The following is a 26729-nucleotide window of genomic DNA, read 5'->3' on the forward strand; positions in this document are numbered from 1 at the left end:
CCAGCTTAGACTCTGTGAGCACCATCAACTTCTAACAAACAATTGAGAAGAACTGCCTGTCACAAAAGGCAGGATACTTAGTGAATGGAGTAAGAATAAAAAGTAATATACTGCAGTTAAATTTGCAAGGATAAATCATTCAGCTACGCTAATTCTGGAATTTACTCTCCATCATAAAATGTCTAGAGAAGAGGATTAAGGTTTGTTGTTGTTTTTTTTTAATTTATTATTGTTGTTTTGAATTTTCTTTACATATGTATCATAACAGGAAAGCCTTCCTTGCTCATCCACACAAGTGTGTTTACCAAAACCTGGCTGAAAACATAAAATACTCCTTTTAATTGAGATACAGAACAGTTTTTAGGTACAACAGATAATGCTTACAGCTTCTGTTGATCAGAATGGGTGGAATGAGTTCTTATGACACAGGTTTGATGCACCCATTACTTACTTCAGACAATCCTGTCTAGTTACCATTAAGCCTTTCAAATATATTTTTCCAAAGTCTTCAACGGAATTTTATTGCAGATCACTGGAAAAGCAAAACTGTAGATATCAAGAAGAAAGGTCATCTTAGCTCTTGAATTCTACAGTTTCAGGAGTAGGACAAATCAACATGAACAGTGTTAATTGATGGGGAAGGGAAACACCCACTCTATAGCAAGACACAGCAAAAAAAGAGAGTCTGGAGCCAAATTGGCATTAGTGGCAAAATTGCTATCTGCATAAATATCTGTTGTGAGCAGGAGTCTGTCACTACACTTTCCAAGTGGTTCATCACAGTTGTGTAGTTTAACTGTCTCAGTAACTTCAACAGAAACCCTGAAAAAATAAACCTTGTAGAAAAATCCAGAATTTAAAAGAAAACAAAATCAAATAAACTCTAACACGTTTCTGCAGCCAGCTACAATCTTTCTTGATGGCTTGTTTCCATTCCTAATCCATTCCACTTAAATGACACTGTAAAAAAAATGCACCCAACAATTAGGATAGTTACTTACAAACTCTAACCCCAGTCAGCCTGCTCTACCCAAGCACAAACAGGCAGACAAGCTCACATTTCAGAGGTAACAGTGAAAACACAAAAGCTGAAGGACAATGGATGAAAGAAGATACACAAGACAAAGCCTCTAGCTACTGCTTAAAGCTTCTTTCATCTCTCCTTTGTATACTTAAAACAACACACACAATTTACTTAGGAGTTATGAGTGGCTTCCTCTCCACATGCACACAGGTTTCCCCTCTCACAAAGTCCTACACAGCTCCCTCATTTGTTTCCCTTTTACTTGATCCACATCCAACCTGTCTCATCATCACCTCCCTCTGATCTTCATCTCCTTTTGACTGACATGAAATATTTCACAAACTTCCAGTCTCGTTAACAGTCCAGTCTGATAAACTTCTTACTTCCAAATAATATCCTTGTCTGCTCTCATGCACCTAGGCCTGCTCCTTCCAGCTAATCTTCAGGAGTTTCAAAATCCTCCTTCTAGCACACATACCAGCAAATGCCTTTTCAAAATTAACAATGCTGAGCAATGAAAAACTACATGAATTACCCTTTGAGAGAGGGTAAAGAATAGCGAGATGTTTTCTTATTTTTCTTGTAAAAACGTGTTGCCATAGTTTTCTTGTCCATAAAATTGATTAATTTTATACTTTTTCTAACACTGATAAAGCTCAATGAGTGTGATGCAGTTTCTAAGCTCCATTACAGAGCAGAATACCCCAAACTTCATAACAAGGTTCCAAGTGATAGCGGTATTACTCTTCACTGGGGGCCTCATAGTCCCCATGAAGATCAACAAGAGCATGCTTTCCAGCAGCCCTCCATTTGGGATAACACTATGTTCATAGTTCACTAAGAACCGTGGAAAACATCTAAAAGTTGCTTCTTCAAACTATCCTCTGCATTATGAAAGACCTCAGATTTACCATCTCATTTTCATCTAGGTCAGCTAAAAATATTCATAAATTACCTTCAAGAAATGTAGTTAGACTTGGTGAAACAGAAAACTGTGTGTTGAAGAAGACTGCAAAACTCCAGTGTCTTTCAGACACTAGCTTCCTAAACATAACTGAAAAATGGATTTTACTTAATGGGGCTCATTTGAGTCACTGTTTTAAAAATAAATCCAATCCACCACCCCTCAAGGCCAAGCCCAACAACTTGCCTACCTTACTATTAATTTGGGTGAAAATACAGCAGTCAGCATTGTAAACCGACAGGAGATTGCTGTGATTAAGCTTCACTTTTTATATTAATAAAATGTTTTATTTTAAGTAGATTAGAGCCATCAGGATCCTTCACACTATCCTCGGATTTGTCTGATAAAAATGACAGGTAGTTTTAAGAGGTCAACACTGCGTGCAACTTCAGCTAAGAGATATCACTGATACTGTATCCGAAGAACAACAACAACAAAGAACAATAGCAAAAATGGTAACTTGTTCCCATACTATTTTGCGGAGTTAAGATCATGGCCTATACTTCATTTGAAGTAGTTTTGAAAGACCTTGTACAAGAACATGACATTCCCTGTCCTCTTTAAAAGATGAGGAAACCTATGATTCAAATAAATATGCATGGTCCCACATCCATTCAGAAGGTAAGAAGTCATAGTGCACATCACAGCTGGGGTTCCTAACAATGGCAGAAGACCTTATATTCTTTCAGCAGTAATTAGGTGGCTCAAGATTTCAGCCATTAGGAACGCACTGTGCAAATCTGAAACTTACTGAGTGCCAAGTTAAGGACAAAAATAAAATGTCAAGCCCCGCCTGCATTTTTCAAGGCTTCTCCTGCAAGTTCTGCTTTACAAGTGACACTTTGTTTTTTCAGTAGGAGCCTGCTCTGAAGGTTTTATCAAGATAGTTAGCATTAATTAAATAGAAAAAAAGTGAATGAGTAACAGACAACTAGAGAAACAATCATAAATTAATACTGCTCTCAGGAAATGGACAACCCACAAAAACACAGATCTGAGTCTGTCTGACAGGTCTGAGATGTCTGAGAAGCATTTTTACTTGCTAAAACTTAGGAAGTATGGGCAGGAAATAAGGCAGAGTATAACACAGAAGAGATGCAGACTTTTGTACTGAATGGGAAAACAATAAAAAACCACAGGTCTCTTCTCAAAAGAGTCTAACTGCATTTCTTGTAGCAACTAAATGCTAACTAGGACCTAGAAAATATTATGCGCTGAGGAGAAAGAAAAAGACTGAACAGAAAAGGAAGAAGACTTAAGTCTCTGTGATCCAGTACTCTGCATCCTTGCCTTTTCAGCTGGATGACTTCACAAACATCTTGTAAGTACCGTCCAAAAATAGAGTAGAGATAAAACTGTGAGTTGGAAAGTGTGCAACATGCTTTGTGTGAAGTCCTGACATATGTACAGAGGTATTTAGGAGATGGACAAGTTAAAAATGCACACAGAAGAGAAACAAACATGTTTTAGACTGCATTCATTGCCTCCAGAACTACTATGTGGCCGACTAGGTCCATACACAGACTTCTTATGCTACAAATACTTCTTCACTCTAACACCAGACTCTCTGCATACATTATTTTGCTCCTTCCTGCCTTTAGTCAATACAGGCATTCAAAACAGAGTCCTTCAAGGACCTCATGACCAACAGCAAAGATAGAGAAGGTTAAGTCCATATGCTTAGAGCAGGAGCAAAATGGAGATGTTGCTGTAGTTACACCAGTATCAGAAGAGCAGGAGAACCTGGGAAGTTACAGGATAAATGACAATAACTAAAAGAAAGAATATTTTACTACTGCAGGAAAGAAAAGGGACAAAAAGAGGATGAGTAACCTTGGCAGCAAATTTCACCACTGTCCCCAGGAGCACAGCTGCACAGTATGAACCTGCAGTGTCTAAGGGAGCCCTTTCTTCCATTTTAGTTTGCACCATTCTGCAAACAGTAAGACAAGCTAGAAACACCACTTGTCTTCCAGAAAAACTCAGAAATCCTCTTAGGATGCACCCCTGAGTGAGTTGCCACTACAGCCAAGGCTTAACTGACTGGGCAGAGGAGGTCAAAACAATGTCTGAAAGTTCATAGGCAGTATCTGGCTCCCTCTCATTATCACATTACTTCAGCTGAACTTCTGCTTTCACACAATTGACCTGGAACTAGTCCTTGCATTCCTTCCCGGAAGTTTCCAAACTAATGTTTGCCTTCAGGGAGAGGGAAAAGAGAAACATGCTTTGCTGAGAAAGCAGAGACAGCAAAGCAATCAACACTGTGCTGAAGATGCTTGGCAGCCAGGATTAACACAACCTAGTTTCTTCCTGAGAGATCTCCTTGGCAATCCTAAGTAAGTGACATTTTTTTGTTTCTAAGCCATATAAACAAAACATGCTAACTCTTTTAATGCAGTAAGTGGTCCTTAGCTTCAGATTGCATAGGCCAAAATGTGAAGCATGCCAAGTGTCGGGATTAGAAAAAGCAAGACCTGTGAAGTTAAGATTTACAGCTTTCCACTGTAAAATCTCATGGACATCACCAAACAATATAGACAGAAGTACTACTATCTACATGATGCCAGTCTGTACTGAAGAACTAGAACACATCTGCAAAGCCAAGCTTCTGTATCTAGCTTTCTGCATTACAGAAATTCTGGCTTAGGCAACATACAATACAGGGCAATCTCTTTATCAACTTCACTGAAACTCTGAACATAGCTCTTTCTTTAATTTTCTTAGTATGCCTTGCACCCTGCAGCTGTCACTTCCTCAATACAAGTATTCTGAGAATATCATACCAACCCCATCAAACACTGCATTAAAGAACCACATAACAGAATCACAAATGGGGTTAGACTGGAAGGGAGCTTAAAGATGGTCAATCTCCAACCCCACGCTGTGGGCTGCCACCCACTGCATCAGGCTGCCCAGGGCCCCATCCAACCTGGCCCTGAACACCACCAGGTATGAGGCATCCACAGCTTCTCTGGCAGTCTGTGCCAGTGCCTCACCACCCACTGGAGATCACTTTTGCATTGACTGTAAAAATGCTGATAATCTTATAAAAGAGGATGCCTTTAACGTCCCTCCACACACATCAGTCAGCCAATTAAATACTACAATCACAGTTCTGCCAAGCCTTTCCCTTCCATACTCAAGACAGCAACTCCCAGTCTGAGTAGTGAAGTCTCTGCAGACTAGTTTCACCTCCGCAATGTGAATACTAAAATAGAGAAGCTTCTTAGTCTTCCTTTATACTGAAGTTACTATTACTGTGCAGTGTACAGTCTCACTTCCTCCAAGGGCATAAATCAAGGAACTGTGTCTGCCTGTGCCTGGCCTGCACCTGACAATTTGTCTAACTAAACTAGATTCCAGAAAAGATATTTAATCCCAATTTTAAGAAACAACAAAAAAAAAATCTTAAAAGCTATCACTTCTAATAATTGTCTCTTTGCTCTTACACCATCTGCATGTAATCAACAGTTGTGGCTTTTACTTACGTAAAAGGGAAAAGGTAAATTTAGTAGCTCCTATAACATAATTCCTGGTTTCCAGAATGTCAAGGTAAGCCATCATATAGCCAAACAAGATCACATTCCAGAGGATAACCATTAACCTTTAGAAGTACTAACACAATTTCAGTCACTGTGTATAGCATTTGTGGTCAACTTAGCTGAATTATAAAGTAATTACATAACATAAGCTCCATGTGGATTTTGACATTTTTTTCTATGCATATCCACGCATGTAAACAGAACCTTTCCAATTGATATAGCTGCAACCCTCCTCCAAAATCTGTACAATCCAAAACCTGCCTGAAGTCCTGCAGGGGTGTGGCACCAGTTTTTTGATATTTTTAGAGATGGAAAAGATTCTTATTTGAGAGCTGGAGAGAAGGTGAGAGTAAGGGAGATTTCATACGACATCTCCAAAGAATTCTGAATATCACTTACAGTTGTCAGCTGATAAACATGCTGCTGATTTCAAAAAGAAAGAAGAGTAATATTACTACAAAGCAACAGTTTAGAGTTTTTGTACTAAATCACCTTGCATGTCTTTTAAGTCATATTAAGTGTAGTCATACTAGATGTATCAAGGCACCTTGGTATTCAAACCACATTTGGCAGATGAAGCAAATGGTACGTTACAATTTTACACAAGATACACAACAGTTGCTTAAATGTGCACTGGGAGGCAATCAGAGCTGGAATTAATATCAAAGAGCCCAGACGTTCATACAAACCAAAAGTCTTAGTTCAGTAAGAAAACAGCTTTTTCATTCACTTGCATCACATGCCAATGCAACTACAGAATAATCTCAGCATAAATGTTCCTGAACAACAAAAGAATTGCTGTGCAGATTCAAGAGCAGACACTTACATCTATTGCATCTCTTTCAAATATGCGGAGCTGCAGAAACAGCTCAAGCTTGATCTTGCGTTCTTGAAACAGCTCCTCCATCTGAGATTGGGCCTCATCCAGCTGCTGCAGGACTGTCTCTATGTGGTTGATTGAGCTGTTATGGGGAGTCTTGTTACTAGAAATGGCCGAATCCCTATTGAAAGCAGAGATAGGAGAGGGGAGGGAAGACAGTTATTAAAAAAAGAAAACTTCACGGTTTGGATGATACACGTGACTGTGAAATATAGGGCTTTTTAAAGAAAAAGTTAGTGCTAATCATATTACAAGCAAATTAAGCCTTTATATTTTGTTAATAGGAGTCCAAATTATGTTTTAATAGTTGAAAAAGCATTAGAAAATGCCATCACTTTTATTTTTTGACCACTTTAAATGTTGAAGACATTCTGCTTACAGGAAGAGTAAAGTTTAAAAGAGAGAAGCTCTTTCTCTGTGAAAAGGAAGTGGCATGTGATAACTATTTACTTCACTGGATATTCCTGGCAGTGAAAAATCAACATGAGATAATAAAAAATAATTAACAAGTATTTTACTGTAGTACAAAAACTTCTACAAATTCAGGTATATTAACATCAAATCTCATAGCAAATGGGAGATGTACCAGTGCAGATGTGTCCCAAGTTTATTTAGATTACTGCTTAACGAATAGACTGCAAACTGATGCTCATCACGACGAAAATGTGACATATCAGACTGCAAAACAATTTCAAGGGTCTCTTTATGAGAAGTCCACTGCTCAGAACTCAAAAAACTGTGGAGCCCTGCATCTCCCAGACTACAAAGGCATACAATTGCTTCTATTACAAAGGTAGCTTACGTAAACAAAGTCTCCCTCTTATGAAGGTAGTGTTTATAAGCTGAGCTTCCTGCAAACAGAGTTACAGACCATCAGAACATAATGAAACATAATAGCAGTCTTAATATTTACAAATTTTATTTATAGGTTAGAGCATGTAGTCATTATCTCTGCTCTCAAAATAGAAACTAAGCCTAAGCCTAAGCAGAATACCAGACATATGCCAGAAGAGATTTAAATTAAAACTTGTTTTACCTTAGTTGCTGTATGAGATCTTCGCCTTCTTTTATGACATTGACTGTAACCTGCAGAGTGGTCTGCTGTTGCTGACCAAAACGTTTAATCAGGTCTTGGACGGCCTCCACAGACTCTGCATAGACATCATCAAGCAGTTCTTTCTGCAACTCTTCAAGCCATGTCCACAGCTAAAGAAGGAAAAAAAGAAAAAAAAAGAAAAATAAGCACCAGGATCAGGCAGTCACTGTTGCAAATCAATTTGCTTGGACAGGAGAAAATGGAGGGGAAGAAACAGTATTTGTTTCTTTTCACAGAAAAATCCCATCTTCAATTTAATAAAAATGAGCCTTCGCTTCAAATAAGGTTTTCATGTCCTGGAAATACCAGGAAAGCTTTATCCGTGTTGCTAAGTCACCCTTTCTTTCTCATTTTCCTTCTACAGTACTGAGCGTATCCGACTGAGCAGCAGAGAGCTCATAGCGAGAATCCCATCTGCAGCTCTGCGAGAAAGTCACCGGGAGGGAAATGCTATGGTAACACTCCCTGAGAGAAGGAAGGAAGGAAGGAAGGAAGGGAGATGTATTGTAGCCGCCATCAAATTTACCCTGCCAGGCTGACACACGCACATAGATAACATGACACTTTTCAATGGCCTTCAGAAAAAGGAAAAAGCTTTTAGAAAACAATATACAGGGAGAAATCTGCCATGAGAAGTTATTTTTCTATCATGATCTCTACTGCTATGGTGCTTACCCTGTTGTTTTCAATTTCACGCTATTACAACAAAAAAACACTGCAAGTAATTACACCAACTTTTTTTTTTGCTTTGTTTTCCCCACTTAACACACCCTGACATCCCTGTTCAGAACTGCTCACACACTGCAGTTTATGGAAAAATCTCTAGGTATAGGCGAGGAATGTATCATTACCAGACACCTGAATTCCACTGTGTTCTTTCCACAATTTTACAAAAACAACTGTTGCATCCTAAGTTCTGTGTGGAAATTATTCACTGACAAACCATCAGACACCCATAGTGCAAGTGATAATAACACAGTGCTCAAAGAGGGCACACGCCTGTCCCCCGCAACACCCCCGTGTGCACTCACTGCACAATGCAACAGCTACTCTCACAGGAAGCTGCCAAATCAAGCCTCTCCTCCCCATTTTATCATCACATCTCCAGCCCTGACTTCCAAGAACAAGGATTGAAATCTCCTTTTTATCTTGAAAGTAGAATTCTGTTCTGATTGACAGATCTTTTGTCTTCATTTGAATTTGTCTTTAAACAATTTAGAGATATAAACAGACTTCATTAATCTTGAAACTAATTAAAAGTTAACAATTAAAATGCCGCCAATAAGCAATCCACATGGCTTAACTTCAAAGAGAGTAAGACAAATGCTTCATTTCTTTGCTTAACATTCTCTAGGAAATACTCATTTCATGCTTTTGTATAATGTTCTGATCATAAAGGTGGTAAACACCAGTGGTGTTACAATAAAATACAAAATAAAAAACAATTTTGTTGGTGGTGGTTTTGGTATTTTCTTTATTTGTTTTGCTTAGTTCTTTTAATATCTTAAAGCGTTACGTGCCTCTTCAGTTAGATTTTTTTGTGTAGCTCTGGTTATATTTCCAAATATCAGGAAAAGTTCATGATTTTTAACCAAACTCTTCTCTACGAATGTACTAAAAAGAAACACCCCAAACCCTCCAAAACCCAGAACCTCCTATCTGTACACACTCTGATCTTCTGACTACTTATATGCTTCACAGACAGTGCCTCTCACACATTTGAATGCAATTCCACAGTCATAAACACCACAAGCTTAAGTCACTGCAGTCCTTCTTTGTAGAAGGAGCACAAATGAATGGAACTTAACAAGTGTGTCAAAAGCACTAGAAAACACTCATTCCAGCACAACTCACTGCAACGTTCAAAAAAAAAAATTTCACATGCATACTTAGAAATGCAAATTTCACTTCAAGACAAATGAAACTTAAGATCGAGAAGCCTGACAGTACAACTTGCAAACTGTGCTCAGATTTCAATGGCCAGAAGACATTTTTATTTTTCTCTTAGTTTATAAACTGTCTGAACCATGGAAACACGACACTGTGCTAGAGATCTTCCACGGAGATGCTGTGTGCATACAGTTCTTGCAACTGTGTAAATACACACTTCAGAGAGTGTAACACTTGTTAACTATGGACCTAAGGCATTCGGTGCTAGCTAGAGGAGCTTACCCCATGCTTACTGCACTGTCTATAAAAGGCCAAATTTACAGAGATGTTTATCAAAGATAGATCAGAACTGAAGTCATTTTGGGTCTCCTGAACTGTATCGAGTTTGTCCCTTACAAGTACCTGTGCTACAGCTCAAAGTAGGTCCAAGAATTTCTCCACTATGTCTTTTCTGCTGAGTGTTGGGTCTCATCCGTACAGGGGAAAACTCACCTCTGTGATTCTTATTCTTCATAAAAAGCATCAGTCACCTCTGTGACTAGAGGGAGAAGACCTGGCAGGGTCAGTTTACACTGCTGATGTGCTTTGCTTAAGGGAATATTTCCCTTAAAGCTCACCCTGGATACTGGAGACCAAACCAGCACAGAACAAGCAGACTTTCATTCATATAGCCAATTGAAAGCATGACCACCTACCTGGTGGTCATGGGTGCTAGCACAACAAATGTCATGCTGGCTGGCTTGGTGCCTGTTACCAGGAACAGAGAAACAGTTTCTCAGTGCAGAAGCTGCACAGCACAACTGTAAACATGGCATCCTGGCCCCACAGAGCCAAGGAGCTCAGAAATACACTGCGTTTGCCTATTTAATTAGCCAGATCACCCGTTGCTTGTGCAGAAAAGGCAATTTATAAATGCGCAGAAAGAGTGTGGCAGTAATTAGCATGCATTACTTGTCTAGCTGTGATTCATATACTGTTGAAAGAGGAACAATTTAAGCCATTTCTGAAGTGAACGGTTTTCTGAACTGAACAGTCTTGTGACAATTTTACTGCAAAAATTATTCTTTCTAATACATTACCAGGTAAGCTTTTAACACTTTTCCAATAAGCAAGTTTCTGACAAATAGTTTCCCTTGAAAATAATCTTGATCTGATGCAGTTCATCCACAAAAGTTAGAATAAAGCCACCACAAATGAACACAACTGTCAGGTTATCAAAGCTGGATATAAATTCCTGCCATTTATTAAGATGACTTTAGTTCACAATGGGTGGCAAGTCAGCTGGCTTGTATACAGCTTTAAAACCAAAATGAGCACTGGGAATACTGCAAATTACATAAACTACCTTGTTTTCAGATACAAACCTAAGGGTGGAGCCAGAATGAGCTTGCACAGTAAACCCAAAAGAAGCCAAACAGTTTACTGGGAGAAGAACAGAGACTGGAGCTTAGCCATGCATGTTTAGCAGAACAGAACTACAGATTTTATACTGCAGTGATTTTCTGAGGTAATGAATTATTCCATCCAATAGTGAAAGCAACAATAATCTGATAGAAGAAAAATCCCTCATCATTAAAAAAACCACTGACTTTCTCTCAGTGTGAATTTTTGAGCAATCTCTGCTCACGCTTTTCTGTTTACTATAAAAATAAAACTAAAAAAAAGCAGAAAGATCCCCAAACCACTAAGTCCTTTGCAAAAACTTTATCCAGTGGCAAAACAGCTTTAATGTACAGAGAGAAAACTACATAAATAACTAAATCCAGCCATAGAATGAGGTTCTTCTGCTCTCTTTATCTGCCCTTCACATCTTATCAGAATTAAAATTGGAGAGGGAAATCAAATTCTGAATCCCTGACAAGCAAATGTTTCACCCAGCACTTTTTTTTTCTTGATCTATACATAGCACAGACTAAGAAACATCTGCTTGAATGAGCCTGCATCCTGTGCTACCTCTTTCCTAAGTTCTTGGGAGCATGCCATTAGTCACTGAGATCGTATTACTTTAATTGTCTGCAACATCCTGGAAGTTTCAGCATTTCCATCACGGGCCTCCATCTCTTTAAATCCCATCCCTGCAATCTCCTGAAGGACTGGTGCTAAATAAGCCATACAATATTTTGCGGAATATAATCAGAGAACAATTATTCATAAGTGAATATCTTCCGAGTTCAGAGTTGTTTTATGAAGTCTCTCTCATTTTTGTTTTTACATAAGATAATTTTTCTTTATTTTTCATCTGACGATAGCTTTTGACTATTATAGTAGGCTAAGACAAAGTAAAGGCCACAGTTTCTGCATTTCAAAACTCAGTTCCTCATTTTGCCCATGCCCCCCAGAACAGTGTTGCAGTCTGTACATCACCTCAGACGGACTTCTTTAAGCAGCTGTTACCCATACACGGCCAAATATAATTAATATGCATGTTGGGGCATAGAAGGGTTTTGAGATCTGTATGCTTTGGCTTTCAGTACATGCATTGGACAAAAACTGCATCTTCTTAAGAATAAATAAGTTGAGATGTTAAAACCTCAGGAGTTGATCTTCCATGAACTTTAAGAGACATTTAAAATATTAAGTGTATTCATATATTTGAAAATTAGTTTTAATTATATTTTAAAGTTCCAATCTATTCTACAATTACAATTAATTTCCCATTCAGATTAAGTTCATCCTTGAAGCAACATCAAGTTTCCTTAAATTACATTGTATTCCTTAAATTACATTGACTATCAGAATCCTGTCACCACTTGCCCCATTCCTTATCTAAAGAAGAAAAAAAAGATGCCCACATCACAGCTTTAGAAGTCTATTTCTGCTTCGCATTTTCAAAGCATTTAGTGTTATTTCAGTAACACCTGGACTGCAATCCATCAACTTGGTCCATTTCAACCCAAAGTAGCAACCAGTGTTGACAAACTCAGGAGAGGAAGTTTGTGCTGGTTAACTGGAACACAGTCCTACCAAGTCAGAAAAACAACACACGTCAATGTACTGCTGCTGAATGCTTCTCTTAAGAGTGAGAAGCACTTCTCCCCCAACTCTTAAATTCAGAAATACTAGCATATCAATGTAGCGAGCAGAGACTTCAATTCATAGACATCACCAGATCAGCTAAAAAGCTGATCTGCTGCCTGGAAAGGGCATGCTCCAGTTCTCGGCACAGAAGACAGCAGCTTTATTATGACATCCAAATTTAAGCCACAGATCACCAGCTCAGCAGAATCAAATACTCAGGAGCAGCTGGCAACCAGAACAGCAGATCTGTCACCTCAAGGTTCACCCTGGGATAAAATTAATGAAAAGCTGTGCTTATCTATACTGGATAATGCAGTGAGGGCATATTTCTGGCACTGAGTCAGGAGACAAAGCAAGACCATATCAACAAGCTTTTCTGAATCAAATGCACTCCACAGTTAGATGTGAGTGAACCAGCTGTGTTACAGCCAGAGCAAGGCCTCCTCATCCTTCCCATGCACTGGCACCTTTCTTCGGCAGCTTGCACAGGCTTCTGTTTCATTAGTTTTGTTCAGGAACTGTGGGTTTCTGTATTTGAAATCTCTGCCAATTCCGCTTCCCTTGTCTTCGTTTCAGCCTCAGTATATTCACTGCAAAATTTAGTTTGAGTAAAATGAAAGAGATGTATTCTAGTAACACCCTTAACCATATTGTGTACACACAGAAAGTGCTCTGAGATATTTTACAATCAACTAGTCAGAATATACACAAAAAGCCAACAGACCATTCTCTTCTATGAACATTCAGTCCTGGTCTATATTCCCACACTTCACTCCAGTTAGGAAAATATCTGTTGCACTACTTTGGCACTACTACAAACACCTGGTTTGGCCATGATTTCAGTCTTCTCACTCATAAATGTTGTGGGAGCTGAGAGAGAGTGAGAAAGAATGTAAGAATTTGAATTCACACCAAAATTCTGTTCATCTCTACTTGATGGCAGACTTCAAAACAAAGATTACTGTAGCTTTTGCTTCTATGATTTGCAGACAAGCTTTTATGATAATTATTTACTTAGGAAATGTATTTTTCACCTATATGATTTTTCTTGCACAACATCTCATTTGAGCTTGTCAACAGCACTGGGTGATCAGTTGCATTTTATTCATCCCCAAGCTAGGAATCAGCCTGAACACAGTATGTACAATACAATGACTCTTACAGGAATATTTATGATCCCCCACACCTTAAATACACCTGAACTACATCACTTCACTTGCTGAAATGTTTTGCAAAAGACTGAGAACTAAAATATCAACATTCACAAATGTACAAAACTAAAATCAGAATTTATGTAATAGGAAACAACAGATTTGCTTGGATCACCAATAAGCAAAATGAGTAATGGCAATTACATTACCTAACACTACTTCAGGCTTCCCTGCATCCACCCTTTTTCAATCTCAGTGAGAAATATGGTCTATTGAGGATGGTTCATGAAGAATCTGAGAACTTGTATGCTGCTTTATGATGTTTCTAAGACACAGGAAGTTCTACCACCTTGTAATAACCTGGCCACAGAAAGCCAGCATTTCCAAAGTGCATCATGACAGGCTGCTGCATACGCACTATACAGCTGTTCTGGGCAAAGGTAGAGCAAAAGTCTGTTATTTCTGGAATGTGTCAAACAGATCTTGCCACTGCTGTGGTAAGCAGAAACTGATTTAATGAATGTGAACAGAGTAAAAAAACTGAGTGGACACAGTAGCAGTGGAAAGTTGCAGTCAAATTCTACATAAAGTGTCAAAGTTACACAAAGCTACAGGAGGAAAGGAATATTGGTATTCCCTAATACAGATGAAGAACATACATTCAGTGTAAAGTATTTCCAGTGAAAAGAATAAAATACAACAAAACATCCTACGTCAACAATCAAGAGACTGGATGTCTTTCAGTGCCAGACTTCAAAGCTTCATAATAGCCCAAGACCCTGACAGCCAGCTTCCTTTTTTTGCATCTCTTTTCAAGTAGTCACACAGAAGAAGGGTTTTTTTTCTTCATGTCCATTTCTCAGTTCAGATAAACACAAAGACAACACTCACAAGACACCACTTTTTTTTTTTTTTTAAAGCAACTGGATCATTTCTCTTCAGTTCAACAAATAGCGTATCATCCTACTACTTGAATACCTCCCTTCACCAGTTAAACACACACATTAATTTCTTAATCATACAGCATACATTCCTGCAGGTATGCACTAATTTATGCCGCAATTTCCCATACCCTGCAAGAGAAATGTAATTCTTCTGCCAACAAAGCACGGATAACTTTCAGGTTTAGGCCATTTTTATCTTCCATCTGCTTTATGATGCCTTCTCAGCACTCCACACACGTTTGGTAACAAACAACATGCTCTTGAAAACAAAACAGAATACAGAAGGCACAGGGCATCTCTGAACTTTGTTTCTTCGCACCTTAAGCAAATGACTGGCCTACTAAATATGAACCACCTGCCTTACTCTTTCATCTGTATTTTTAAGTAGAATGCAAATAAATATAACAAGATAGTCTTGCTTACATAACTAAATGCTGTTTTTAATTTTTCCTGCTTCATTAAGTATAGTAGTCAGCAACATGACCAAAAAAAGCCACCAAAACAAACCCAATATTTAGACATCAGCTATAATGCCTTTCCTCATATTCCAGGCTGAAAAGAGGCTGCTATAGCAACAGCTGTGTGCACTTACAGGGTCACAGTAATATCCATTCTACAAAAGAAATAAATCAAGATACAGATGATCTTTTTCCAATAAAATATTATTATCTAGGGAAATAGTGGCAACATTCCAGCACATCTGGATAGCCACCCAGAGTTACTCAACACTGACTCACAGAACAATCTTCTTTTTTTTTTAAAAAAAAAAAAAGGGCCCTTCCTTGCAACTCCTTTTATGGTCTCTGTCCTTCATCACTACAATCAACGGTGTCTATTAAAATAGCATTCCAGCTGTTCACCCTAATGCTTAGAAAAACAAGTAATGAAAGCATCTACAGAAATGGTGAGCATGTCTCAGCAGCTGACTGCTCCTCTGCTTTACAACAGGTAATGGAGCAGCACCAAGTGCTTGAGAAAAATGAAGCCAAAACGTTCACCTGTAAGAATAGTTCAAGATACAGAATTTATCCTTTGTTTAAACATGCAGAGAGCTGGGAGAGCTCTGGCACCTAACAGAAAACTGATGGGGGAGCTACGTCCTCATGTCTAGAGCTAACAAGGAATTAAATCCCAACCTGCTTCAAAGACCAACTGCTTTATGCATTTGTTTCAATTGCAAAGTAGATGATTCACGTATAAAAAATTCTCACCCTGATCCTCCAAAAGATTTTGCTGAAGAAACTGCTTTAGGACAATATACTTCCTCACTAAACAGACTACTTCTCTATTTAGGATGAAGGGGGTAAAGACATATGCTCTGATATGCTGTGCTCCAAAAGTCTTTCAAAATTTTCACCTAATCTGATCAGTAAAAGGATTTAACATAAGACCGAAATGGAAAGTAAATAATCTACAATTGTCAAGATTTGTCACAGTCTATAATCAAAATCTCCTACCGAAATCTTTATTTTTGCTCTAACTTATTCTAATCTTTCCCATGAGACTGTAAATACATATGATCTGCGTCCTGATTCAGATGAGCAAAACAGATTTGGCTGAAAATGAAGCATCTTAGCCTATTTCCCCACCCCCCCATATATAAGCTCCCCAGTCCAGCTCACTGTTGAACTACAATAACATTTACACCAATTACTAGAAGTAATGGGTTGTGGGGTTTTTTGTTTGTTTGTTTTTAAATAACAGGTCAGATGCTGCATGCTAACATACCGACTCATTACATAGTATCTAGCATCAAAGGAAATACAACTTCTAAAGGAGGCTAAAACATGAGGCAAACCATGGTGAATATCAGATATACTCTTTAGGTTTTGAAGAACTGTCAAGTTCTCTTGTGTAAAATGCAATGTTTAAAACGGAAAAAATCTCTCTAAACAGTGGGGTTGACTTAAGTAGTCCGATGCTTTATCCACACACAGCAGTCTTCTGAACTGTGTCAGTCTAACCAAGCGTCTGACAATTCAGTTGCTGCATGAAAAACAAAAGTGCACAGCACCTCTGACTCTGCAGCGTTGTCATTCAGTTGTATCAGTTCCCTATTCTAACCATTTCCCCTACTCCATGATGGAATAAGCAAGTGTATTTGCACAAGAAGGCAGAAACTGCTCGTGGGGAAAACAAAACAAAACAAAACAAAAAAACCACTATTAAAAAAGTCCTTGTAAGAAAAATAATATAGAAATACATCTACAAAACCTCCAACAGCCCTGCTCCTGGTCCCCAGTCTACAACAAATTACACAACTCATTGTACAACAGAGGGTCATTACTCTGCATGCCAAAGTTTTAACAATGAAGGTAACATTGGACAGTAATGGTTTTAAGGCTTAAAGTCATGACATGACTTATCAGTGGCTTTACCTCCTTGACATGTGTGTGAAAGGAAACGGACATGTCCAGCAGGATCTTGCGCTGCTCCACGCGTCTGACAAAATCCTGTATCCTGTCTTCGAGCTGATGGGCAGCTTGATATATTTCCTCTGGATCACACTCTCCGGTCTGAGCAAGCTGTTCGGCTGCTTCTAGAAGTTTATCTGCGTTGGTATATGTGTTCTGCAGATAAATAAGTTAGTTTCACAGGATTAAATGAAAGAAAACTCAGCTGTTATGTTTTAAAAGCCATTTCATGAGTGAAAAATCAAAAGGTTAAGAAGGCTCTTGAATGTATTTTTCTTATTCTTTTTAAAAGTAGCAGAATGTAATCTTACTGAACATGTATTTCTAGGTACTTTCTCATTTAACTGTTAATAAATTCATTTCTTAGTTCCTTTTTACGTCTACTTAAATATCTCCTTCATCCAGAACATGGAAGTCTATTCTTCAGAATTATTATTCTATATTCACAGCTAGAATAAATGTCTAATAACTTGTGAACTGGCCTGTCTGGAAGAAACACAACAGTCATGGCCTTTCCAAACATGCACCATCAGTGTTGAGAAAGTCCTAGATGCTGATAGAGACACCTAGCATCAAGTTGATACATCCAAGCAGAATGCATAAAGTCACAGAAAGCCACAGAAAATCTCTCATTTAATACAGATTCCCTTTCAGAAAAGAGATATCCAAAATTCATGTGTCAAGAGGATCACCATTTGTGAAAGCAGCAATGAAGTAAGATTTAGAAATAGGCTGTGGCTGAGTAAGGAAGTGGAATATTGTCCCAGTATATCACAGGAATAAAAAAGCTGATCGCAGCAGAAAACAGAATGCAAGACATTTGCTATCTGATGTGCTGAGCATATTACGGTCCAGAAAAGAGGAGGATGTTTAACAACTGTTAAAGCTTAGAAATTGCACCTTGCATGTTTACAGTTCTCATTAATTCAAAACAGGACTGATTCTAAACACGTGCTATAATTTGACTGTCCTCTTTTCTGAGTCTAACTTTGGGTTTTCATGCACTAGAATGGTTCTCAATGTGACAGCACAGAAGGGTTCAAACTCTGGTGAAAACAAGTTCAAATCTACAGTATAGAAGCTTTGCTGATGTCACTGTGTTAAGTCTCCTGGTAAGGTTGTACCATAGACTATGAAAAAAATTCCTTGACAATGTAAGCTGCACTCTTCTCTTTTCCCTATCTCAGTTGTCAGGTAAAAACACTGCATGCCAGGATAAATTAAACCTATGAAAATGTGCTTTTCTTTGCCATTGTCATACCTCTTATTAATAACATAAACCCCAGAAAAGTTAAATCCAAATCTGGACCTTAAGCTCAACTAAATGGGTAAGAAATCAAAGTTCTCCTCTGGGGAGAACTTGTGTAAGGAAGCCCAAGACAGCTACCCACCCAGTGCTGCTTTCATACACTTGAGGGGGTTCTCCATTTATTATTTATGTAAGGAATTTAGTCCATGCTGCTTCTTGATTCTGACTAAGTGCATCTTAGTCTTTGCTTAACCTTCAGCTTTTTAATTGCATTTAGAGGCAGAGAACTCCTCCCAGTTTCCCCGGGAAAGCCAGCAGAGATGAACACAAACCTGCCCTTTTCAGCGGAGAGAGCATTACTCAGTGCTGAACATCTCCAGCTCAGGCTCACTGGCCCAGAATACACTCTGAACTGCGCTCCATGTTTTGTGTTTCCCAGTCACTGATCACACGTGTTCAGGAGCAAAGCCGAAGATCCTCCAGGCGCTCCTCGAACAACAAATACTTCATCAGCCCCGAGAACCGCACCCAGCTACAGATGGCTGAAGCAAAAGCTTCTCATTTTAATGAAAACTTTATCTCGTATATGAAGCACTGTTTATGAATTCCAAAAGTACCTTCCGCATAACAGGCCCAGGCACAGCAAGCTTCTTTTTCTGTGAACTAGATGGTGATCTACCTGAGCTTCAAATTTAACACAACCTACATTGTGCTTCACAGCAGGCTGCAAGTCTCAAACCTCAGCAGTAGACACATGCCTTATCACTAAAATTTGTCATCCAAGCAGAGCTAGAATACAACTCAAATACTTATCTTGGCAGATTAGTAACTATGGAAATCATAGCAAATACAGGAACTCTACTAACTCCCACTGTTCCCAATTCTATGCCTACTTCTAACCAATGCTTGGAGGAAAAACCAGCAATGAGAAAATTCTGGAAGTGTTGGTAGCAAAGGGCAGTCACCAGCTGGAAGGTTAGGCAAAAGGGGCAGGAGTTTTCCCTCAAACCTGCTTATGCCTCTTTCCTAAACTGATAAAGGAGCTTCATGGTGACAACTTCAAGATAGAGTTTTGAAATCAATTAACGCTTCCTCGGAATTTCTCCAACAGTATACCATTCCTGAATGCCAGAGAAAAATAATCAGCCCAGTAAGCCCTTTAGTTCATCTATTTGTGCCCCAAGGCATAACTGACTGTACTCAAGCCTTTAATAAGCATTCTGCTCCAAAATAATGGAAAAATTTCTAGAATGGAGACAGCATCACTTTCCCAAATAATGCATCCCACTGTTTTCCTAGTCTTCTTGAGAAGCCTTCTCTGCATATTCTTCAGCAAAAACAGGCCTTGTATTTTTAGAAAGCATAGAAAGTGACACAGTACAGAAAAGTCCAAATTTAAATTTAAGAGATTAGTGCAGAAATGAGTGGTAACAACAATAAATACAACAGGAATGAGTAGAGTTTAGTGCACTGTAGAGGGGAGGAAGAGAGATGAATGCATATATGGACAGAGAAAGATTAATAGAGGTATACAAAGGATCTAAGGTAGAGACAATTAAAACTGATTACTCATTAAATTCAGCTGATAATATCAGATTTAAGCATCAGAAAACATATTTGGAAAAAAACAAACAAACAACAACAACAACAACAAAAAAACATTAGTCCTTTTCATCTAAGGAGCAATTAAACTGCTGAACTCACTGGCATGGGAATTGGTGTACATTCCAAAAATATAAATGGGTTCAAAAAGTAGTTAGCCTAATCAAGAGAAATCCATCACTGACTACACAATGGCTCTGATGCATCTTGCAGCTTCAGACATCAAACAAACCCAAACAATTGGGAGGATAAAGGTGACTTTTTTATACAAACATTTCTTTTTTTTTTTCTGTATATAGTGATGGCCATGAGACACAAACATTTAGTTTGATGTCTTACAGCCATTCTTGGGTACAGGAAAATAAGAATTGGTTCAAGTATAGAAGCTTTTGGAGTTAGGCTTCCATCAGTAACATTTTAACACTTCTATTGGCTCCCTGCATTTTACGAAATGTTGCTATGCTGCTGACAGTTCACCACTTCCTCTCAACTTCTGACTGGAGATGACTGAAAACTCCAGATATCAGGAGTCCTATTTAAAACAAAACAAAACAAACAAGCTAAAAGAAAAAAGAAATAAGAACAGAAACACACACAAAAAACCAAAATCACAAAACTTGGGCCAACTAGAAATGAAGACAGAGAATAAATTATCTGAAAGTTATGAAAAGAAATTTCAAATTGCTTGCTCTTTTACACTTGAACATAACCTTCCTTAAAATACCAACAACAGGAATGTCTTCTGCAGCTTGCTTATATCCAGTTTTAGAGCAAAGAGAAACAATTCAGAGGGTGTGCCTCTCTTGGCAGTCACTATAAATTCAAGAAGTTAAAGATGAAAAAAATTGAAAATGATTACTTATTAGATCATTTTGTCCGTTATTCTGTCATGAGAGGACAGTTCCCCATAGCATACTTAAGGTCTTCGACAAGTCCAGTTTTCAGCGTTGCCAAAAATAGAAAACCCACTCATCCTCTCAAGAGATCATTTTAAATTCTAGTAGCATTCAGCTTTAGAAAATTTTTACAAAGTATTTGTTGTAAAACATTCTAGCTTAAATATAATGAAAATTAATGTTATTTTTTTTTACAACAGCTTATATCCCACCAATACATCTACATACTTCATACCCTTTGGTCAACTCAAACATTTTCTTCTTTGCTCAAATAACACAGTATTAAGTATGAGATCATTCACGTTTTCTTAAGTGTCTTACACAAATAAATTCTTGCTTCTCTGACTCAGGAAACTAAGTACATCCACATGGAAAACATTACAGATTTTATTTGAAATGAAGTAATAGATCTGCATATGGAAAATCCAGCATATGAATATCTAAAACTAGCAAAGTGTATTATTTTGCAAAAGTTTATAAGAAATTAATATTGAGGAAGATTTCTGAAGCTATTTGAGTTTCTCAGACATTGGAGTGCTGTAAGATCATGGTTATAGTATGATTTTATTCAGAGTTTAATCAGCTGTTTAACAAGAAAATTATACACATGCCTCTGATGCTTCCTCTATACCAGGAGACACTGCTAAGCTCCTGCAAGTCACTTCAAATTTTCTAGTAATTTACCCTCTGTTTTAAGTGAAGAATTATATAAATTCTACCTTAAAGAAATCTTTCTTGATGAATATTAGGCATGTTTATTATTATTAAGCAATAATTTTGAATGGACAGTGAATGTTACTAATGGGAACAATTCAAGTCTTCAAATTCTCATGGGTTTTGTTCACCTCATGTCTCTTTTCAAGGCTACTATCCAAACCAATTTCCTCTTGTTCTTCTCTGTGAGTTCTTTATTCTCTCTATTTCATTCAGCTTGACATTTTAAAAGTGCTACACAAAAGTGCGTTTTGAAGTTCAATCATCATTTCTATCTAAGGCAAAAATTAGAGCCTTCCTATGGAAAAAAGAACTGGTATGAGCGATTCAGAACAAGAGGGCATTTACAGACTCATCTGCATTTAAAGGAAAAACGTAAAGCCAGTTTGCTGGCTCATCTGGTTTCTTAGGAGCCTTTAATTCTTTTTAAAAATTGTTTTGAAAGCATTTTTTTTCAAACAAGCAAAACAAATAAATAGATAAATAAATAAAAGCAGCTCTGTTGGGCTTCAATGCTCCCATTCTTTAAGACTGTGGAAAGTTTGTCTTTTTCTTACTTGAATCATGAACTCAGAAGAGAAATAAATAAATGCTTGTGACACACAAAATACGCCATTATTAGAAGCGATTTCTTTTTTTACTTTTTTTTCTGGTTGTTGTTAGTGGAGCTGTCTATGCCTAGCCCTTCATTTTCAAGCAGAAAGTTTTCATATATTTCCATGTCAAATGCACAGTCCTGCATGTGACTGCTTTTCACCTGTGCAACTTCTTCAAAGTCTTCATGGCGTTTCTGTAATGCTCTAGCCCGATGCAGGGATTTTCCCACTCCAGTATGTTTGCTAAGAAAGGCTTCTCCATGGTTTTCAATCCAATCCAACACCTGCAGTGCAAAAGAAAAACACAAGAGATAATGGGTACATTGAATAACACCTTGCTGTAATACGAATTCAACTCTTGTGATAAAAAGGCAACTGTCCAAGAAACTAAGCATATAAGCTACTGTATTAATGGATTAAAATGCATTATTGCTACTGAAGGCTGTTAGTTACATCCTCTTATTAGCAACAAAATGAACTTAGATCAAAACAATAACTAATTCAAGCCAGCTAAATCCTATGAATAAAAATATATTTATTTTGAAGCCTACCAAAGACAGCATAATTTCTACGCGTTTATCAATATGACAGCAAATTTGATTCAAGTGTCTGGACCCCTGGTGATGGTCTCTCTGTGATTTGTGCCTTCAGCACACATTTTTCTGTCACAAAAACAAATGTTTGCACATTCTCAAATAACACTTCTGAGTAACAGTCAGGTTTTATATTAGAGGAAGAGAATTTTCCCTTACTTCACGTTGTGAAGCCAAAAAGAAAGATTTGTTAGTAAAATATTATATTTAAAACACAATATAATTGAAATCCTTATGAGAAGAATGACATCTGCATTCAGAACCTATGAAGAATTGTCCCCCAGTTCCATAAATGTACCTTCCAAAAGCATCAAATAGACATCATTGTGTACCGTAAACTTTATAGCTGAAAATATGAGGAACTAAAGACATTTTAAGGATATTAAAGCTTCTATCACAATGACTGGCTTGATATATTTATAAATAGTAAGTTGTACATGCAATTAGTTCCTGCCAGTTAACACAAAGAATTACTGCACATATACCAATTTTCTGATGAGTGAACAAACAAAACCATCTGGTCTCTCTCCAAACTAATACATCTTAGCAGTATTTTAATTCCTTCATTATCTAGCATGCATATAGTATTTAATTTTTTGTTCAATACTCCAGGATTCAAGAATGTTATTCCAAATTAAAAACAACTCCACATGAGTATTTTTTTTTCTAAGTCAGCTTATCATTTTTACACAGTATTTATGAAGAGGTGTGGAATGCTTTGCTTAACATTTATTTCCAGCATTCTTTTTAATATATCATAGAATCTCAGAATAGTTGAGGTTGGCAAAGACCTCAGAAGGCCATCTGCTCCAATCACGCTCAAGCAGGGACACCCAGAACTACTTGTCAAGGACCATATCTAGGCAGCTTTTGAATACCTCCTGTGTTCCAGTTTGTGCCGATTTCCCCTTGTGCCACTAGGCATCACTGAAGAGTTTGGCTCCATATTCTTTGCACTTCACCTTTTACATAAAGATCAGATCCTCCCCAGATCTACTCTTCTACATGCCTTATGGTACCAGGTCTACCATCTTCTCTTCATAGGAGAGATGCTTCAGTTTCTTCCCTATTTCCATGGCCATAGATTGTACTTCATTATGTCCATGTCTCTCTCGTAATAGAGAGCACAGATCTGGAGACTTCAGTGCTGAGTAGAGAGGATCATCTCCCTCTACCTGTGCAATACTTTGCCTAAAGCAGTTCTAGATACCATTAGTTTTCTTTGTGGCAATGCCATTGTCGGTTCATGGTCAACTTGGTGTCCACCTGGACACTCAAGTCCTTTTCACACAACATGCTTCCAAGCTGGGTGGCTCCAGCATATACCGGTGTCTGGGCTCATTCCTCCCCAGGTACAAGACTCTGCACTTCTTGCTGAACTCAGGAGTTTCCAATCAGCCCAATAGGAAGCCACAGAAATTTAAAAATGTAGTATTTTGCTTCATTTTGAAACAGACCTGGCTAGAAACCCATACCTTATCCCTCTCCATATCTGCTGGTGTCCTTGACTCTAATACAAGAAATTGGGTGGAGTTCTTCTCTCCCTTCTTCCTCCCACTGTACTTGTCCTATACTGAAAGCATTTGACATTTAATGCAATGATGATTTTTCTTGCCTGCATATAATCAGACTTAAGAACTATTCCTTCAGCATCCTGGCTGTATTTGATACATACATAATCATAGAATATCCTGAGTTGGAAGGGACCCTAATCCCATACACTATTCCCATACAAGATATCCAGGCCTCCTTTAGTACACAAAATGAAATAATGCAGTGTGATTTTCTCATTTATCTTGACTGTTAGAATCTTTTTTGGTTTGCAAATCCACTTCCATACGACATCTTCTAAACAATACACAATCCCATAATGCTACATAATGTTGCCATCTCCAATCACCAGCACTTCACTAAATCTCCATGGTATGTACACGCTTGTTTTTCCTGTTAAGTATTGCCAAATGAATGGTTATTACTTCTTAGGTCAATATACATTTTCATTTGTTTCTTTCAAGGGTAACAATTGATGGGAGAAGACAGAACCAGGAGATAAATCTGGATTCAGTTACATGCAAATTTTGTACTATCAGTGCTTTTAACTAGTTTCAGTAGACCACTCTGTTTTTCTCACTATAAAAATAGCTGAAGACTCTGGAGACTGCTGGCAACTACAAGATAACAAAATCAACAGCAAAATCTGTCCCAGAAAACAGAGTAAGAGGCTAAAAGCAGCACAGCAAGAAGGAATTTTGTGTCATATAATGCTCAGAAACTTCTCAAGAAGTTGTCATAGAAATCCAGTACACAGAGCATGTCTTGAAACAGTCAACTCGAGAAGCACTGCTGTCTCTAAGCCAAACCACGTATTAAGCTTAGCCTTCTTACCCCAATACTTAACAAAACAGAGGTAACCCTTTATTTGAAAATTTCACAGCACATAAAAGCAGAGTCAAAGATAGAATTTTCACTTGCACATCAGTAAGAACTTTTACATATTACTTCAACCACAGGATAACATGACTAATTTACATTGATATTAGCCATTTGTATCCTAATGCATTTCCCCCCCTCCTCCTGGAAGAGTTATTGAAGAGTTATCACACACATTATACCAACCCGCTAAGGACCTGTCTAATACTAACACTGAAAGTACATGGAATTCACTCTTATAGTGCATTAATGCATAGTAATTTCAGAGACTCAACTCATTTCATCAAAAGGGTGAATAATATTTTTCTCCTCTACAGCAAGTTGCTTTAATAAGATGCAATTAAGCTGTAACTGCGGTCTCAGCAGAACCATTCTTACGCCCAATATAGGATCTAAAAAAATGCTTATCCTTAAAACACTGATACAGAATATACTGTAGACATAATTACTATGGAAAGATGGCTTCATCTTCATAGAATCATCGTTCATGGCTACAAAATTTTGTGTATGCTGTTTATATAAATGAACAATAGACAGCTGATATTTTGCAGATTCAACATGCTCCTTTTCACCATTTTTCCCTTACGTTATTATCCAGTCCATTCCCCCCACTCCCTTTAGCTACTATGAACACTTACATTTTTCTGATTTACTTGGTGCTACTTTCCAGACATTAAGCTCAGAAGGGTGGAAATCTTTGAATTTCTAATCTTCAAGCAGTTAAACGTAGAAATACTCTCTCTCCAAGAGAAGCATTTCACTCTGGCACTGCCTCAAAAGAGCACGGTAGAATTAGGCAGTGAAACAAGTAGTATTTTGATGCTGAGCAAAGCATTCTTGATCCACCCTTCATTAGTCAAAACTAAAACAGTGACTGTTGCAACAAAAACTCGGAGTCCTTGAGGTAGGCAAATCAAGGAAGGAGAAGCAGCAAACTTATCCAGAACAAATAAAGAAGCCATCCAAGGTTAGTGGACACCTAATAAACAGATGTTTTATATCAACTTCTACAAGGACGTTTTACTAATTTCTAATCTGCGAACTACTGATGTAGTTCTTCAGGCTCCAGAGCTTTCATTGTATGAGCATCAGCAATATTGTTCTACTAAAATTGCTGATGTTCAATTTTGACTTTTTGTGGCTTAGTAGTATAAAATTTCATATTTTATAGCAGGACTGCTTTATTATTTTTCCTATCAGAATTGTAAGAGCCAGTTCATTTCCTCTTCTTAGGTGAAAAGCTCATATGCATTTTGCTCTTGGTAAGCTTACGTCAATTCTTAAGCATAACATTATATTTTTATTAGCATGCTCTGTACTTAACAGTTATTTAGAATTACTGAATGCAGTCAGTGATCTGATATTTTTAAAATTTTCTGTATTAAGAAAATGCCTCATTTTTTGAAGTTAATATACATTAACTAGAAACTAGACTTCCTGGCATGAATCTGCTACCTAGGATGAAATTCAGAACTCTCTTCAATTTAAGACTTCACAGGTTTTATCATTCCCACTTTCAGATCTGATGTAATTTATACCTTACCTACTACTTTTACATTTTTACCTACTATTTTTATTATTTCAAGGGATACTTTCAATACCGTTTGCTCCAATAAATTACGAGACAATTCTTGGTGTACGTAGTTAACTAGAACCACAATGTTTTTGCTGATTTTGAAAGCTTCACTAAAAACTCCATCCAATATTGAACAGAAAAAAAAAA

At 37.7% G+C, this 26729-nt stretch overlaps 1 protein-coding gene across 1 annotated transcript in view; it reads right to left on the reverse strand.

The window, feature by feature from the left end:
* TRIO (trio Rho guanine nucleotide exchange factor) overlaps positions 1-26729 on the reverse strand; it is a 166200-nt gene that overhangs the window by 104605 nt on the left and 34866 nt on the right. Inside the window, 4 exon segments of the mRNA XM_010708503.3 lie at positions 6360-6534; positions 7450-7619; positions 16891-17082; positions 22145-22267. Coding sequence (XP_010706805.1) covers positions 6360-6534; positions 7450-7619; positions 16891-17082; positions 22145-22267 — 660 coding nt within the window.

Source organism: Meleagris gallopavo, chromosome 3, assembly GCF_000146605.3.
Source record: "Meleagris gallopavo isolate NT-WF06-2002-E0010 breed Aviagen turkey brand Nicholas breeding stock chromosome 3, Turkey_5.1, whole genome shotgun sequence".
Taxonomy (NCBI): Eukaryota; Metazoa; Chordata; class Aves; order Galliformes; family Phasianidae; genus Meleagris; species Meleagris gallopavo.